Genomic DNA, 18,828 nt, shown 5'->3' on the forward strand with positions numbered 1-18,828 from the left:
AGGGATGGATGCTCCATTACTCAGGAGACACAGGTCAGCTGCCTGCAGAACTTCCCACACTGAGTCCACCACATGCATGACAAATGCTCTAGGGCAGGCACATAGTAAATGCCCCTTATTGTCTCAGCCACTCAACGAGGATGCAGATTCAGGGGCTAATTATACTTCCTAATTTATTCATGGAAACAAAACCCCCAGGACCTCTGTTAACGTAGTGTGAGCTGGGAGTACAGAAGTCTTAAAGCTCCATTGTGCTCTTTCTAATTAAGCAATTCACAGGTTACACAAAGCTAGATAGACCTGCTCCTAATTAGTCCAAATTATTATGGTTTTACCTGAGCTAGCAATTCATTCTTGGCCCTTTCTCTGGGCGGGGGTGGAGGAACAGTTGAGCTTTGGGGAGCCTGGGCATACAACTCTGCTTGTTTCAGCCTCATGGGGTCCTAAATAAACTTTCTTCTTTTGCCTCAGCTCTTCAGGACTCAGCGTAACTGATTCCACACAGTCCTGGCTCTGATCCCAAACCCCAAAAGTCACCAGGGCCCCGGGGGCCATCGGCCCCCTTGCAGCCCTGTGCCGGCCCCCTGGGCCTCATCTCCCGTCACCCGCCTTGTCACACGATGATGACGTGGAAGCCAGCACCTCCATGCCTGACTTACCAGTCTCCAGAACTGGAGCGGATGCCTCCTGTTCTCATAAATAACCCAGTCTTCATCATTCTATTATGGTACCACAAACCAGGCCACGGCCATCCTTTGTGGATTTAGTCAACCATGTCTGCTGCCTTCACAAAACTGGGTATGTAAAGAGCGACTTCGAAGCCAGTCCCCCCAAAAAGCAATCAAAGGAGACCCCTGTGCTCTAAACAGTTGAAGGCACCTGCCTTTTCAAATGTATTTAGAGAATTCACAATAATCTTATCCCTGATAAAAGATAATGCTTCTGAAAAAATAATTTTTTAAGATGGTCCTCAGATCACAAAATTTCACTATCAGGGCTGGGAGCACAGCCTAGTGGTACAGGTACTCATCTAGCACGCACGAAACCCTGGATCCAATTCCTCGGTACCACGTATACAGAAGAAGCCAGAAGTGGTGCCGCAACAAGTGACAGAGCGCTAGTGTACAAGGACAGTGCCCAGGCCCTGAGTTCAAGCCCCATGACTGGCAAAATATACATATCAATGTTCAGTCCTCTAGTTGTGATGTTTTGTACAGATTCTGGAAACTGTGGCTCCTGGATTGAATGTAATAACTCAGGCCGTTAAATGCTAGTGTCTGGGGATTAAACATGCAAAGTGGTCTGCTGGCGTGATTGTCCCTGTAACCCACCCTGGCCCAGGACAGAGGAGATGGGGAAAAGAGACAGTGGCAGAGATACATCCGCCTTCAACACCAAGGAAAATGTAGCTTGAAAATAAGTTAACATACCCTAAAATAAAAGCATCCCAGGAGAGAGAGAAGAAGGGAAAAAATGTCAGAGGTGAGTGACAGGCCTGTGATGGAGATGGACACAGGACAAGCGACTCTCCAACGGGCATAAGCCATCCCAGGTGTCCTCCCTGCCCAGGTGTCCTCCTACCCCAGGTGTCCTCCTACCCCAGGTGTCCTCCTACCCCAGCTGTCCTCCTACCCCAGGTGTCCTCCTACCCCAGGTGTCCTCCCATCCCAGGTGTCCTCCCTGCCCAGGTGTCCTCCTACCCCAGCTGTCCTCCTACCCCAGGTGTCCTTCTACCCCAGGTGTCCTCCCATCCCAGGTGTCCTCCGGCCCAGGAGTCCTCCTACCCCAGGTGTCCTCCTACCCCAGGTGTCCTCCTACCCCAGGTGTCCTCCTATCCCAGGTGTCCTCCTACCCCAGCTGTCCTCCTACCCCAGGTGTCCTCCTACCCCAGGTGTCCTCCTACCCCGGGTGTCTTCCCATCCCAGGTGTCCTCCTACCCCAGGTGTCCTCCTACCCCAGGTGTCCTCCCTGCCCAGGTGTCCTCGCTGCCCAGATGTCCTCCTACCCCAGGTGTCCTCCTACCCAGGTGTCCTCCTACCCCAGGTGTCCTCGCTGCCCAGGTGTCTTCCCATCCCAGGTGTCCTCCTACCCCAGGTGTCCTCCTACCTCAGGTGTCCTCCTACCCCAGATGTCCTCGCTGCCCAGGTGTCCTCGCTGCCCAGTTGTCCTCCTACCCCAGCTGTCCTCCTACCCCAGGTGTCCTCCTACCCCAGGTGTCCTCCTACCCCAGGTGTCCTCGCTGCCCAGGTGTCTTCCCATCCCAGGTGTCCTCCTACCCCAGGTGTCCTCCTACCTCAGGTGTCCACCTACCCCAGATGTCCTCGCTGCCCAGGTGTCCTCGCTGCCCAGTTGTCCTCCTACCCCAGCTGTCCTCCTACCCCAGCTGTCCTCCTACCCCAGGTGTCCTCCTACCCCAGCTGTCCTCCTACCCCAGGTGTCCTCCTACTCCAGCTGTCCTCCTACTCCAGCTGTCCTCCTACCCCAGGTGTCCTCCTACCCCAGGTGTCCTCCTACTCCAGGAGTCCTCCTACCCCAGGTGTCCTCCTACCCCAGGTGTCCTCCTACTCCAGCTGTCCTCCTACCCCAGGTGTCCTCCTACCCCAGGTGTCCTCCTACTCCAGGTGTCCTCCTACCCCAGCTGTCCTCCTATCCCAGCTGTCCTCCTACCCCAGGTGTCCTCCTACCCCAGGTGTCCTCCTATCCCAGGTGTCCTCCTACCCAGGTGTCCTCCTACCCCAGGTGTCCTCCTACTCCAGCTGTCCTCCTACCCCAGGTGTCCTCCTACCCAGGTGTCCTCCTACCCCAGGTGTCCTCCTATCCCAGCTGTCCTCCTACCCCAGCTGTCCTCCCAGCCCAGGTGTCCTCCTACCCCAGGTGTCCTCCTATCCCAGCTGTCCTCCTACCCCAGGTGTCCTCCTACCCCAGCCCAGGTGTCCTCCTACCCCAGGTGTCCTCCTACCCCAGGTGTCCTCCTATCCCAGCTGTCCTCCTACCCCAGCTGTCCTCCCAGCCCAGGTGTCCTCCTACCCCAGGTGTCCTCCTATCCCAGCTGTCCTCCTACCCCAGGTGTCCTCCTACCCCAGCCCAGGTGTCCTCCCAGCCCAGGTGTCCTCCTACCCCAGGTGTCCTCCTATCCCAGCTGTCCTCCAACCCCAGGTGTCCTCCTACCCCAGGTGTCCTCCTGGCCCAGGAGTCCTCGCTGCCCAGGTGCTGTCCCTGGCAGCCATTGCTGACCTCCCTGGCAAGCACAGCTTCCATGCCATTCCCCACCCAGCCGCAGTGCCTGCCTTCCTTCTATCACCTGACAAGTGGAAAGTCTCCATTCAGAAAGGAAGCATAGGCAGAAAAGACCCAGAATGGGGTCTGAGCAGGGGCCGTGCCTGGGCCAATGGGACCTTCTAAAGGCCTACAGGGCCCGGGGAGAGGCGGGTGGTGACGAGCTAGGGCACAGAGGAGAGACAGCAGAGTCACACGGGCCCCAGGTCCTGCCGCCCCTCTGGCCTGCCACCCACCTGATCCACTGGCACCTCCACCTTCACCTCTGGGTCCTCTCTGACGTCCTGCGCCCCTTGCGCGTCCTTGGTGGGCGTCCGTGCTTTATACACATCACCCTCTGAGGGGAAAAGAACATGGAGAGTTACCACCCACACCCCCAGTGGCGTCCGACAGGGAAGCCTGACACGGCTCCTCCTCTGCCTCCCTCTCGCCTCTGTCTGCACCTCCACCTGATGTCTGCGAGACCCCACACTGCTCGGAGACAGAGGAGTAGCATGAGGAGGTCTCTCCTGCCACCGCACATCCACTAAGACTGGGCACGATGGCTTCATCGCACAGACACGCCTGCACTCAGCACCCAACAAGAGCACAGAAACTCTGAACGGTGCAGCAGTAAGAGCAGACCTGAGAGGGCTCCACTGTACAGCCAGCTTGATGACTCCCCCGCCCGAGAAGTACAACCATGGCTCTCTTGTTTCCCTCTTATGTTCTGTGTGCCCTCCCTGGCTCCTCACAGGGAGAACAGATGAGCCCACAAACTAGAACAGATTTGACAATATGCAACTAAAAACTTAAGACAGTTTTTAGTACCTTCAGCTTTGAAATGTTGCTTTCCTCCTTTGCTTAGCCTACATACTGAATATTTTATTAACAGTCACAAGAGAATCTTTTGTAGTCGGGCATGGTAGCTCACGCCTGTAATCCTAGCTACTCAGGAGGCTGAGATCTGAGGATCGAGGTTCAAAGCCAGCCCGGGCACAAAAGACTGAGCAGCTCTTATCTCCAATTAATCCCTAGAAAATGGGAAGTGGAGATGTGGCTCCAGGGGTAGGGGTAGCCTTGAGCTGAAGAGCTCAGGGACAGTGCCCAGGCCCAGAGTTTAAGCCCCATGACCCACATGAGGGGGGGAGGGAGAGAGAGGGAATCTTTTGTAGCATACATGTGGCCTGGGACACCCCCTCCCCCCACACACAGAGGAGGGCGGGAAGGGCTGGGAGCTGTTGGTGTTGCCAGCAGAATGAAGTTTCACGTTACCTGCACCCTTTTCCACTGGGGGCTCTGCCACCATTTTCTTTTCCGGTCCTTCTTTGGCGTAGTATACAGACTCCTGTGTTTTAGGCGGAGCCGTGTCCCTTGAGGGGGGTTCTTTTCCTTTGGCTTCCACCTAAGGTACAGATGAAGAACGGAAGGTGTCTTGGGAGCAGCGCCACACTACGCCTCGTCCCATGGTGGGGTCCAGAGGCCCAGCACCCCCGGAGTGGACAGTGGCTGGAGCCCAGGCATACGGAAAGCTCTTCCCTCTGCGCCTCTCCCTGCCACAGGCAAGATGGTCCTCCTCCCCCTGCTCCCCCTCCTCCCCCTGGGTGGTCTGAGAGGAAGACCTGCCCCTGGGCTTGAGGCCACGGCACCTCACTTCCCTGGGCCGCGTGGCCCTGGACACCGGCTCTGCCAGGCAGGAACAGGCTATGCTGGTGCACCAAGGGACCTGAGTCCTGGCAGTTAGAGAGACCTCTGGAGCATTTGAGGACAGCTCCTCTCAGGACAAAGACCGTCCAGCAGAGAGCAAGCAACCTCCTCCTGGTCCCCACGGTCAGCGTCCGCCCAGGCCAGCTGCCCACCGCACGTCAGTGCCACCAAATTCTGGAGCTCTCCAGAACAGCGATGGCGGCTCACCCACCTGAGAACTATCCTGCTGGCCTCAGGCCCACCCCCAGGAACAGGGATCACCCTGGCCAGCCTGCTCTTCCTCTGCGCCCTGCCCAGGACTCCATCTCTGGGAAGGCAGGGCCTCCGTGTCTGCCCCTGCACAGGGGTTACAGGCGAGGACAGACAGGGACCCACACAGGGAAACAATGGCTCCATCAGGAAATGCAAGGCAGGGTTTTCATGACCAAACACCCCTGAGCCATGCTCTGCCCCTGCACTTGCATGCCCCAGCCCCAGGCCCTCCTCCCACGTCCGCGGAAGCCCTGCTGGCAGAGCCGTCAGGCCCCTCTCCCTCTCGGCAACGTCATCGTTCTTCCCATTGCAAACAGACTCAGAACACAAACCTGAAGCCTGGGGGCTCATTGCTCTCTAGTTCTTTAGGAACCGTCATTCTTCTCCAGACGTTATTTCAATCAACCTAGCTCTGTGTTAATGTAACTGTCGTAGATTATCTGGCACTACCTCAAGAAAGGTACTTCCCAGGGCAATTTAGGAGCAATCGGTTTGTCTATAACAAACAGTGGCTGGAGTTGGTCCACCAGAGGGGAAGACAATGCTCCAACTCGTGAGCCCAAATCCACCCAAAGTGGGTGCCACAACCCCTGAGCATATGTGGCACAGATGACCTGCTGTTACGTGAGCGTGGCTGGTACTCCTAACTGGTGACAACAAATGTTGCTCTGAGTGCTGAGCTGAGATTTGGGACAGCCTTGATGTTGTCAGCTCTCACTGTGAGGCAGGTCCTGGCTGATGCACTGTGAGTCTCTGTGAGGCAGGTCCTGGCTGATGCCCTGTGGTCTTGGCCTCCCACAGTATTTCCTCACATATCTTTACATGGTTTATCTCTGCATTACCAACATTCCTGCTCTATGGCCAAAAGAGAGGCATTTACTTGTGGATGGAATATAAATACAATGCTTATTGTTTATTGATTTTTACAGAGGCATATACTATGAAATAGTCATTTCAGTGAGTATTGTGGTTTAATAAATGTTAGAAGTGTGTTACACCATACCTACTTCTTGGAAAAGTACAACACAGACGTGAATGGTTAACTGGAGATAGTCTCATGGACTTTCCTTCCCGGGATGGCTTTCAACTGTGATCCTCAGATCCCAGCCCCCTGAGTGGCTGGGTTGACAGGAGTGGGCCACCATGCCCAGGGACAGGGTGATTTTTGAAAAGTACCCACCTTTTTCTTTTTTGGTGGAAGTTTCTCGACATCCATGTACCTTCTGAAAGACAAAAAAAGCCATTTGTAATGTTTAATCTCAGACAAGACTGATTTTTAGAACTAGAGGTCGAGGCCTTGACCTTGGGAGATGGGGAGACCCAGAGAGGAAGGTGGGCCCGCAGAGACCCGGGCTCCCAGCAACAACACCCCAGCGCCCCAGCGCCAGAGCAGGAAGAGTGGGGATCTTTAAAGTCCCATGTACTCCATTTACCCACTTCAACTAGAGGCAAGCTCTGCCCTTCCAGACCTATCACCCCTGCCCTCCTCCTTCCTGACCCCGCTGAGCCTGGCCCCCTGACCCTCAGTCAGTGGCTCAGGCACAGGAGCTCAGCCAGAAGCGAAATCTGTCAGGGTCCTAGACTAGGAGCTCTAACACACTAAAAGAGAAGCTGGACAGGTGTGTAGGGCGGTGCTGGGTCCTGCCAGCGGGATGCACTCACTGCTGGACCTCGCTGGGGACCCGCGGGCATTTCCAGTAGGGAAGAGATTTGAAGGACTCCAGGCCTGCAGCAATGTAAAACTGATTGTCTTGCAGATCCTGCGAGCTGCCCAAGAGATGTCCAGTCAAGGTATATAACCTGCAAATACAGGAAGGAGACTGGCCATAGTAACACAAGACCAGGTACATTTTGTCTCCAGTGTGGCCGGAGGGTAAGCCAGAGCACCTTCTTACAGCCCAGGGTCACAAACCCACGAGTGCCACTATCCCAACAGACACCGGCTCACCACTCCTGCACTTGTCGCTACATACAAGTCCTCAGACTATGGACACATACTCTCAAGAACACGGTAAGCTCTTGGTTGGCATTCCATTAATTTCAGCTGATAATGGCTAAAATTAATACAAATTGCTTATATGTTATAACAATACTGGGAAAACAGATCACCGTTTATTAGCAAATGATGTGTCTTTTTTATAAGCACCAAAGGCCATTTTACTCAATAGTAGTTTGGTAAGTATTCACCCTCTGTGTAAGAAAGGATTAAAATTCATTCTGTTCTCACCATCTATTTATTACATTGGTTAAAGATGCAAGTTGAAAGGTTATTAGAACCCAATGATGACTGCAAAAACATATAAAGACAAATATAATGGAGGGGCAAAGTGCTGGATTCTGCTATTTTGCTGATTTTTGTTTTTGTTTGTTTTGTGCTTTCCTTGTGCTGGCATTGGGTCTGTACTCGGGGCCTGGGTGCTTTCCCTTAGCTTTTTCACCCCTGCCTGGCTCTCTACCACTTGAGTCACAGCTTTACTTCTGGTTTTCTAGTGGTTAATTGGAATTAAGAGTCTCATCAGCTTTCCTGGCTGGGCTGGCTTTGAACCTCAATTCTCAGATCTCAGTCTCCTAAGAAATTAGAATTGCAGGCTTGAGCCTCCAAGACCTGGCCTGTACTGTGGTTTCTTGATGCTGAGGTTTGAACTCAGGGGCTGGCACTCATGAGGAAGACACTCTTTTACCACCTGAACCACATCCCCACCCCTTCTCCTCTGACTACTTTTCAGATAGGGTCCCAGTTTCTGCCTAGCCCCCCTTATAGAAAAACCCTAAGATTTCTGGTGTCTCTGGAATGACAGGCATACACCATAATGCAAATATTGATTGAGATAGGTTTCACAACCTCTTTTCCCAAGCTGGCCTCAAACAACATTCCTCTTGACTTTTGCTTCTAGCATAGCTAGGTAATATACATTTATTAATTTTCATATTCTGAACTTTATGAACCTTCAGAAACAAATTCCACATAATCAGGACCCAATCCTACTCATGCACTAATTTGCTCTGAATACCATTTATTAGTAATCTGTTCTCCAAGCAGGAATACCACCTGTAACAAACTGTCTTTTTGTGCCACGTCCTTACCTGACTTTGGTACTAATTCTGACTGGCCTTATAAAAATAGGTTTGCAGGCTGTAAGTTTGGTCTAGTGGTAGAGTGCTTGCCTACCATGCACAAAGAGCCCGGTTTGATTCCTCAGCACCACATACATAGAAAGGGCTGGAAATGGTGCTGTGGCTCAAGTGGTAGAGCTCTAGCCTTGAGAAAGCTCAGGCGAGTGCTCAGGCCCTGAGTTCAAGCCCAGGAAGGGGAAAAAAATAGGTTTGCAACTTCCCTCTCCTCCTTAATGTGAATGGGTGTGAGAAGAATGGGTATTCATTCTTTGCATGTTTGGTGGAATATGCTTGTGAACCCAGCTAGACCTGAGCTTTTCTGCCTAGGGAGGTTTTTGACAAGAGGCTCCATCTGTTTTATCTGTTACTGGTCTCTTGAGATTTTCTAGCTCTTCATGATTCCATCTGAGTAGGCTGTCTGACTGGGTCTGTCCGGTCTGTTCCCTTAGCTTACTAACCGTCATCCCTCGCCAGCCATTGTGCTTCGGTGGACCCACTCGTGCTATTGCACTCACGTCATAGTGATACATTTAGGTCCTATCTTGTCTTTTCTTGGTTAGTCTAGCTATTTTATTTATTTATTTTTTGTCAGTTGTTGGCCTTCTGTCCCTGAGCTCTTCAGCTCAAGGCGACCACTCTAGCCCTTGAGCCACAGCAGCACTTCCAGTTTTCTGGTGATTAACTGGAGATAAGAGTTTCATGGACTTTTTACTGTCCGGCTGGCTTTGAACCGCAATCCTCAGATCTCAGCCTCCTGAGTAGCTAGGATTACAGGCGTGAGCCACCTCACCTGGCTTAGTCTAGCTATTTTACCTTTTATTACCAAAAAAAAAATATTAACTCAGTTTTATTATCTTTTCTACTCTTTTTCTGGTCTCTGTGTCACTTAGCACTTCCCTTCCTTACACCAACTTTGGACTTGGCTTGTTCTTTTTATTCGCATTTAGAATTTCTTCTAAGAAGAAGTACATCTTACTTTGTATGCAAACAATCCTATCCCTGCCTCCACTGTAAATGCCATACATTTACTGAATTCCCCAGGATTAGTAGCAAAGTGGAAATCTTATTTTGTCAGCCAAGAGGCAGCCCTTGTTTCATCATCAGTCACGGGGCACCTGCCCACCCAGCCTCTCCTGGGGTTCAAAAGAGGAGTTAAGCCTCCTCCCCCAGAAACGGGACGAGCTGCTGAAGAACAGAGGTGACCCTGAACTACTCCCATGACACAGGGTGTCAGTGCGTGGGGAGTCCACAAGGAGTCTGCGAGAAATCCGTGCAGGGCTTGCTGATACGACAGCAAGGTGCAAAGCCCAGCCGCTGATGTCCAGGCCCCACCAGCAGGCCATTTCCTTACTTCCGAACACCTCCCAGAGGAAAGACTTTATCACCAACTGTGGCCAGCACACAATTCCAATCCGACAGGCTGAACTTGGGTATAATAACCTTGACAGGTGGGATAAATAATCTTCCATTTGTAAAGACACTGCAAGAACAAGAAGGACAGTATTCGTTACTGCTTCAGACGTAGGGGATATGGGAACATGAAGGAATAGTATGTATTAGTTCTGTTTGCCAATGCAAACACCAGCACCAGCCATGCCGGCAGCCACTCGTGGCGAGGCCTGCGAGCACCACATCACGTCAGAGCTGGAGGCGCCTCCCTCACCATCTCCTCAAGTGCTCAGCGGAACAGCACAAAACTCTGCTTCTTCAAACAGAATGTGCCTTCCACGATGAGGAAGGTGGAGGAAACGGTGTCTGCCTGGAAAACAAATGGAGATGACACCCCAGAACCAGCAGGGATGCCTCGCGTCTGTGCAGTGTCTGCACACCCTGCTGCGAGGCCACAGAATCAAGGAGCCCCCACGGCAGCCTCTCCTGTCCTAGGGTGGGTGATTATTTCTTTACCTTGCAGAAGACTTAGCTGATTTTTCAAAACCCAGTCAGAGTTATTTGTGTTCCCTTGTTAATTATGCCCTGCCATCCTAATCACTTACTGCCAGCCACTTGGAGCTCGTTCCAAAACGCCTGTAACTCGTACTGAAATAAATCAGGGGCACACGCACATAAAGATGCACACCTGCTGTCCCACATGCATGCAGCAGACGGACAGAGTCAAGACCAGCCTGGATCACGTGGTAAAAACCTTGCCTCAGAAAATAAATAAGGTAATAAAATGATAACATTTTACAATATAACTCTTTCTTTGCCTTGTATTATCCTTTACTGTTCTTTTCTTAATGAAATGCAAATTACTTGGCATTTGATAAACCTATGCCTTTATCTCAGAGTGAATATGAATGTTAATTTAATGTGCTTGTGACACTAGGGAGAACATATTTTCTCTCTAGCAAGCCAGGTTCTGATGATTCATACTTGCAATATGAGCTACTCAGAGGTTGAAATCAGGCTGTCCCAGAACAAAACATCCACGAGACTCCATGTCAAGCAATAGCTGGGCCTGATGGTGCATGCCTGATATCCCAGCTATACAGAAAGTTGAGATCAGAGGAAGTTTACTTCCAGAGCAGCCCATGCAGAAAAACTCACAGGATCTAGGAGAGGCTGGAGGCAGACGTGGTGGCAGTGAGCCTGATGCACAAAGAGGTCACAATGCAGCCCAGCCTGACAAGACAGTGAGACCCAATCTCAAAAGACGCCACATCAAAAAGGGGGGAGGGAACATGAGAAGGGGTATCATGTTTGTGAAGAAATGCACCTTCTATCTAGGGGGGTAGGATTACTTACCATGACTAAGATATGGAACCAACCCAGGTGCCCTTCAGTACATGATTGGATCAAGAAGATGTGGTATTTATACACAATGGAATTCTATGCTGCTGTCAGAAAGAATGACATTGCCTCCTTTGTAAGGAAATGGAAAGGCTTAGAAAAAAATCATATTAAGTGAAGTAAGCCAGGCCCAAAGGAACATAGGCTTCATGGTTTCCCTCATTTGTAATAATTAATACTCATCTAGGACTTTCCTGGCAGAGGATCACAATAGTTCAAAGGCTATGCACATAAGGTCATATAGGATGAGGCTAAGTGAAATGAACTCCAGGATACAAAAACAAGAGGTATTTCTTTGTGGTTGTTGTTTTTAAGGTACCATGTGAAGTTATTACTTTTCTCTTTTTCCCCCTTCTGGTTTATCCTTTGTTGTTACTGTTTCTGACTTTGGTACTTGGTATAGTGTATATATGTTTGTTTATTTGAAATAGGGAAGGGAAGGGAAAAACAAGATGATTGGGAGGGGGCAGAGGGAGGAAACGTGACAGAAAACCATGGGAAGGGGTAACAATGTCCAAGAAGTAATATACCCACTACCTGGCAAATGTAACCAAAATCACACTATACATCACCCCAACAATAAAATTAATTTTTAAAAAAAGAAAGAATACAGCCGGACACAGTGGCACCTGTAATCCTAGCTACTCAGGAGGCTGAGATCTGGGGATCAAGATTCAAAGCCAGCCCGGACACAAAAGAACCTGAGACTCTTATCTCCAATTAACCTCTAGAAAACGGAAGTGGGGCTTGGCTCAAGGGTAGGGTGGTAGCCTTGAGCCGAAAAGCTCAGAGACAACACCCAGGCCCAGGGGTAGGGTGGTAGCCTTGAGCTGAAGAGCTCAGGGACAGTGCCCAGGCTGAGTTCAAGCCACGTGACCCACAAAAAAAAAAAAGAAAAGAAAAGAATACTACCCTACCCAGACAAAAAAACAAAAACAAAAAAGGGCTGGTGGCACAGCTCAGACAGAACAGCACCTGCCCAGCTAGCACAGAGTCAGAATCTGAACCCCAACACCACTCCAAAAACAGAAGATCTACTGTACATCTGACTAGGGCCTAATGTCCAGAATATACAAGGAGTGCCAGAAACTAAACCCCCAAAGAATCAATGACACAACAAATAAATGAGCAAAGAGCTAACAGAGACTTCTCAGAAGAATGGCCAATAAACCCATGAAGACATTGCCCAACATCCCTGTCCATAAAGGAAATGCAATCAAAACAACACTGATGAGATTCCATCCTCCCACCCAGAATGGCCATCACCGGGGATACAACCACCACTACGGGAGGATCGGGGGAAAGGAACCTTAATACATTGTTGGTAAATAGCACATTACTGTAACCATTATGGAAATCAGTACGGAGGTTACTCCAAAAACTAAAAGCAGGACTACTCTATGATCAGTGGTATCCCCTGGGCACTCATCCAAAAAAATGTAACAGTGGGTATAGAATAGCGGTGCCTGAATACCTATGTTCACAATAGCCAAGCTATGCAAAGAGTCCGGGTGCTCTACCATCAACAAGTGGATGAAGAAAATGTCTCACACACACACACACACACACACACACACACACACACACACACAGGCAATCTCTTCAGCCATCAGAAAGAATGAAATTATGTCATTTGCAGAAAAATAGATGTATCTGGAAAACATTATACTGAGTGAGGTAAGTGAGGCTCAGAGGGGAACAGTGCCTGTTTTCTCTCATTTGTGGATGTTATAACAGCGTACAGGGCCATGCACATACATATATGCACAATCAAACCACTAAAGCATGGAATGCACAGCAGGGAGACTCCATGATGCATGACTAACAGGAGGTTTAACAGAAAGAATTATTGGGAAGCTGAGACATGTCTTGGCCTGGGGATGGAGGCCCCTGTGGGGCCAGAGAGATGGAGAGAAGGAAGATGGGTGAGCAGAGTCATGGTGGCCAGTGGACATGCGAGAAAATGGACCTAGAGAATTCGCTGAGATGGGGTTTGGGGAGGTATGGAGGGAGCAGTCAGGAGGAGATGGACAAAAGGGCAACGGGCAATGCTAGTAAGATGACGTGCTTGCTGAAACCTCCTGTACAAGTATTTGAAAATAACAAATCTATAAAAACTGAAAAAGTAAGATATTAAAAGCATAAACTAAAGGGGGTCAGGAAAAAAACAAAGCAAGGTTCATAAAAGAAAAACTGAGAAAAGTATATTATAGACATCCATCTAGAGAAAAAGTAGAGGAAATTAAAAAGAGAAATTAGAAACAAGCGGTAAGGTATCTGCCTCGCAAACATGAGGCCCTGTGTTCAAATCCTAACACTGTCTAAAGAAATAAAGAAAAAGCAATACTGAAAATACAGTAAACAGAGGAAAGCTTTCCTTAAAAGAAACGAAGAAGCTTCTTTCTGGGTCCTGTCACGCTGGGTTCTTTGGTCTGGGCGGGGGTTAGGGAGAAGCCGGCTCCGCCTGGGGCATGCTGGCTGCAGGCATGTCCTCCACACACACAGCACACAGCACGGGAAGCACGCAGAACCAGCTCCACAGCGAGTGGAAGATCCAGGAGCCTGGCACCCAGCCTGCAGTGCCCAGGCCTCAGACCCCACCACCGGGCAGTGAGCCGCACAGCAGGACCCAGACTCAGAGTTACCCGTTCTTCTTGATCGTGATCAGCCAGCTCTCTGCCAGGATATGCCAGCTTCTCACTGCAGTGCCAGGAGGAGTACAAGCCACCTGTCACAGAGGCCTCAGCCCCCCACTTAGGAGGCGGGGCTGGGGCCTCTTCCTCCTGGAAGCTTCTGAGACACTGCATGCCATCCGAAGCTTGGCTGACTGCTTGCAGCAGCAACCAAGTCTCCAGGCAAGAGTTATCAGCCCTCTTGGTGGATGGCTATTTGGGTCCATCTAGTGGAACTTGCAGCTCAAAGATGGAGGATGGAGCCTGGGCTACACAAACACCTCTCTGATGAGCCCAGAGTTACAGACAGCTTGTAACAGGAAGGACTGTTGAACAGGTGAGAATCACCGTGCATCTGGCCGAGCCCCCATAATGTAGCAGTAAGGAGAAAGGCCTTGGTCAGGAAGGAGCCCAGCCAAATCTGTTCCTAGGTAAAGCTAAAAAAGAAAAATAAAGTGGCAGGGGGCTGGGAGTGTGGCCTAGTGGTAGAGTGCTTGCCTGGCATGCACAAAGACCCGGGTTCGATTCCTCGGTACCACATACATAGAAAAAAGCCGGAAGTGGTGCTGAGGCTCAAGTGGTAGAGCTCTAGCCTTGAGAAAGTCCAAGGACAGTGCTCAGGCCCTGAGCTCAAGCCCAGGACTGGCAAAAACAAATAAGTAAATAAAAATAAAGTGGGGGGAGGTGCTGTTCACCAAGTGTAGAAGGGCTGGGTCTCTCGCTCTTCCTTCCAAGGCGCCTGTGGAGAGGCAGCGAGAGTTCAGGGGCTCCAGGAGCTCGTCACAAGCCGTGGGGTCTTTGAGGATACATTTAAAAAGCGAAGTTTGGCTAATTAGCAGTGCTCTTTCTTCCCTTCTGCTATGTCAGGCGGGTGCACCAGCCCCATAGCCCCAGACCACTGCTCAGGATGGAGCGGGAACACGTCACCAGTGGGTCTCCTGCTCATGAACTCGTGACACCCCACACCGAGAGCTCCTGAACCGGCTTCTTCCCATGGAGGATGGAGCCTCAGGAAAGAGAGGGCACCATCCTAAACCCCACACCAGGGGTTCAGCCACTAATACCCAGCGACAGAGTCCCAGAGAAGACCTGCTGCTCTGCCCTGAGCACCCTCAGTGAGGAGTGTGGGGGTCACAAGCCAGGGCAGGGCAGGAAGTGAACCAGTGCGCTGTCTACACCCCATCACAAGACACCGTGGCCCACACAGGAGCCCCGGGCTCTCTGCCTGTGTGCTCCTGAGAGCAAGACTCTGACAGCTCGCCACTCCTGGGGTGGCGCGTGGCTGCGGTCTGATCGGCCGGCTCCCTAAGTGGCTTTTGTGAGCTGACCGTAGTAAAAACAGCTTTTAAATTTCCCATGACATTTAGTAGCTGAACTGCTGGATTTTAAAAGCAGCCTGAAACCAACTGGTCTGTACATTACCCTTGCTCTTCCATCCCCCAAAATTCACCCTGCAACTAACAACCCAGACAACGCCATCCTTTTCCAAAGAGAAAGGAGTGTGCAGCCCTCCCTCACAAGTCTGAGCCTTGGCCAAGAGAGTCTGCAGGGAACTGGCCTCCAGAGAGAAAGAGTGAGGAGGAAGGACGAGAAAGGGAGTGGGGGAGGACCGATCAGGTGACAAAGAACTGTTCACAAGGATGTGGCAAGCTGTGACGGCTCTCCATGGAACTGTACTCACTTTATATGTCGGGACATGCGGTGATAAGTTTGCCACCTGGAAGGCACGTTAATGTCACAGTGCACCACTGGCTTGATCTGAAAGAGAAAACACGCGTCCCAGAATTCAGTTCAAATGAGCACACATCTCTATGAACCAGCATCACACGCAAGATGGACGCTTAGGAGCGGAATCCCTGGAGGCACCCAGGGTGTCCTGGGAGGCACGGAGGGGAGGGTGGGACGGGTGCAGCAGGTTCCCGGTAATCTGAAGCTGAAGACCATGACAGAGAAGCTCAAGTGTGAGCGTGCGTGCAGGGTGCCAGCGGCCAGGGGCACTAAGGTGCCACCGTTAGATCTGTGTGGTCCACACTAGGAAAATACCCAATGATTATCACACACACACACTGATGCCCAGCGCCCGCTGCCAAGCCCCACAGGGAGCCAAGGCGTCCTGGGCAGCAGGCCCGACCCTATCCCAGCGCTGCACAGCTCTCCTGGGGCGGCTGGGAGACTGTGGCCTTGCCACCGCTTCACCTCGGTCCACAGTCGGGGACATCGGGAGGAAGGGACTCCTGGGAGCTGGCACAGGACCGCAAAGTCCCTCATCTCAAGTTCTAAAGAGCTGAGGTTCACCGTGGGCTCCAGTGCTCCACGGGCTGGACACGCAGCCCAGAAGACGGGCGGCAGAGGCTCCCCCCTGGCTCCTGTGCCCACACCCATCACCCAGCCCAGCCTGCCTGCCTGCCTCCATCCTGCTCCACTGTCCTCCCGGGCCCTCCCAGGATGCTGCAGCTTCTCCAGCGTTGCTGGGCGGAGCAGAGTCCAGACCCCGTCCCGTGTGGATCCCTTCCCGAGGGCCTGGGCTGCACATGAGGCACCTCCCAGGCCCCTGCTCTACCCCCACCCGCCCATTCTCGTCACCCTTGGAGACTCACAGGAGGGCACAGGCCGTACAGGAGGGCACAGGCCGTGGGGCGCACGCCTGGAGCCCCTCCCTTGCCCCTGGCACACCTGCCGGCCTGTCTCGAGCTGGAGCACTCTCCACAGCAGTGGTCTGCCTGGCCAGCCCACCACACACGCCCAAGGCTGGGTGGGCTCCTCGCCACTCACACCATGCATCCCTTCCGGGCCCAGGACCCCCGACCAGCGCAGACCTCACTCCCTCCTGGCACAGAAGCCTCCCGGAGGCTGCTGCACATGGAGGCCGCCTGCCCCGGCGAAGGAGAGCAGGCTCTCGACCCTGGGCACCTCCCTCCCACGCTTCCTCCCGTACTGTGAGGCCCAGGCTGGGGTCCCGGCCTCACCCCAGAAACCACATAGCTCTGCTGTCTCCATGGCACGCTTTCACACTGCTTAGGGTTTCCTTGCGAAAGTGCCCGGGAACAGCGCCCAGGCAAGGAAGGTCGGGTTCTGTAAGGTCCTGGCGCCTGCCCGCCCAGTGGCCACAGCACAGGCTGGGATGGATGGCAAGAAGGAAAGGGTCCCCAGAGGAGTGCACACTCAGCCTGCTGCACGCTGCGTGGAAAGCCCAATGCCACACCTATCAACAACACGCGCCAGTCTACAGATCTCCTTTGACAACAAAAAGACAGAAAGCCTCCTCTATAAAATTCCACTAGGTACAGCCACCCTAAGAAAAACCTTCTGCTTGACTGCACAGAAACCATGGAAACAATGATTAATTGCTCTGCTGAGGTGCTAATGACTCATTAACACTGATATCACCTGCCCTAATTAAATAACTCCTGCGATTCAATACCTGGATCCGGGTCCTTTGTTCCCCGTATTCTACAAATCAAATGTGATTTTCAGTTACTGGCTGCTGGTGACAGTCTTCTTCAGACTGTCAGAGCCAGTGGTGCCACTGAGTGTCACCACTCACCCCTGCTGACACCGGCACCACTCACCCCTGCTGACAATGTCACCACTCACCCCTGCTGACACTAAGTGCCGCCACTCACCCCTGCTGACACCTTCACCACTCACCCCTGCTGACACCATCACCACTCACCCCTGGTGACACTGAGTGCCACCACTCACCCCTGCTGACACCGGCACCACTCACTCCTGCTGACACTGAGTGCCGCCACTCACCCCTGCTGACACCGGCACCACTCACCCCTGCTGACACTGAGTGCCACCACTCACCCCTGCTGATAGCGGCACCACTCACCCCTGCTGACACTGAGTGTCACCACTCACCCCTGCTGACACCATCACCACTCACCCCTGCTGACACTGAGTGCCACCACTCACCCCTGCTGACACCATCACCACTCACCCCTGCTGACACCGGCACCACTCACCCCTGCTGACATTGAATGTCACCACTCACCCCTGCTGACACCATCACCACTCACCCCTGCTGACACCGGCACCACTCACCCCTGCTGACACCATCACCACTCACCCCTGCTGACACCATCACCACTCACCCCTGCTGACATTGAATGTCACCACTCACCTCTGCTGACACTGAGTGCCACCACTCACCCCTTCTGACACCATCACCATTCACCCCTGCTGACACTGAGTGCCACCACTCACCCCTGCTGACACTGAGTGTCACCACTCACCCCTGCTGACACTGAGTACCACCACTCACCCCTGCTGACACCAGCACCACTCACCCCTGCTGACACTGAGTGTCACCACTCACCCCTGCTGACACTGAGTACCACCACTCACCCCTGCTGAGACCAGCACCACTCACCCCTGCTGACAGTCAGAGGCCCTGTGGCTCCCACCTCCTAAGCCAGGTCATGAAACTCAATGGAAATTAGTGCCCGGGGCCACTGAGGACACTCCAGCGGCACCCCATGCCCCAGCTCCCGGTTACCAAATGACCACACAGTTCATAACTGATCTCCAAAGCATCCAGACCAGGCACCCAGGAGCCAGGACACAAAGGGCCCGCTATGGGCTCTTGCCAAGAACACACAGCACACAGGTGTGGAAAGCCATCCACACACATTCCTTAGCCAGGAGTACCAAACCCTGACCAGCACAGCACAGAACTTCAGGGCTATCCAACTGCACGTGGCTGGAGGCCTCCACGAGGTCCAACTGCACGTGGCTGGAGGCCTCCACGAGGTCTAACTGCATGTGGCTGAAGGCCTCCACGAGGTCTAACTGCACGTGGCTAGACATCTCCACTTGTCTAACGGTATGTGGCTAGATACCTCCATGAAGTGTGACAAGTAAGGCCTCAGCCAATGGTCATTACTGGCAGTCAGTTGTTGGCATTAGGCTCCCCACTCTTGCCCTCTCCACGAGCCACTCTGTCCACAAAGAACCGAGCAAAGAGAGAGAGACAAGTACCCAAAACCACCTGTCACATGATCACTTCTACAAGAGAACCTTCCAATGAGCGACA

At 52.4% G+C, this 18,828-nt stretch overlaps 1 protein-coding gene across 12 annotated transcripts in view; it reads right to left on the reverse strand.

Moving 5' to 3' along the window:
- Dcdc2c (doublecortin domain containing 2C) overlaps positions 1–18,828 on the reverse strand; it is a 69,537-nt gene that overhangs the window by 42,581 nt on the left and 8,128 nt on the right. For 11 of the 12 annotated variants that reach the window (XM_090337501.1, XM_090337507.1, XM_090337502.1 and 8 more), the window contains exons 3-8: positions 15,472–15,548; positions 9,680–9,808; positions 6,877–7,014; positions 6,395–6,437; positions 4,531–4,660; positions 3,513–3,613 (exon numbers count right to left, since the gene is read on the reverse strand). In XM_090337501.1, the coding sequence (XP_090193627.1) occupies positions 3,513–3,613; positions 4,531–4,660; positions 6,395–6,437; positions 6,877–7,014; positions 9,680–9,808; positions 15,472–15,548 (618 nt within the window). The remainder of the gene's footprint in view (positions 1–3,512; positions 3,614–4,530; positions 4,661–6,394; positions 6,438–6,876; positions 7,015–9,679; positions 9,809–15,471; positions 15,549–18,828) is intronic. The other variant, XM_090337503.1, reaches the window with a different exon arrangement.

This window comes from Megascapheus bottae, chromosome 7 (genome assembly GCF_031878675.1).
Source record: "Megascapheus bottae isolate mThoBot1 chromosome 7, mThoBot2.hap1, whole genome shotgun sequence".
In the NCBI taxonomy this organism is placed as follows: Eukaryota; Metazoa; Chordata; class Mammalia; order Rodentia; family Geomyidae; genus Megascapheus; species Megascapheus bottae.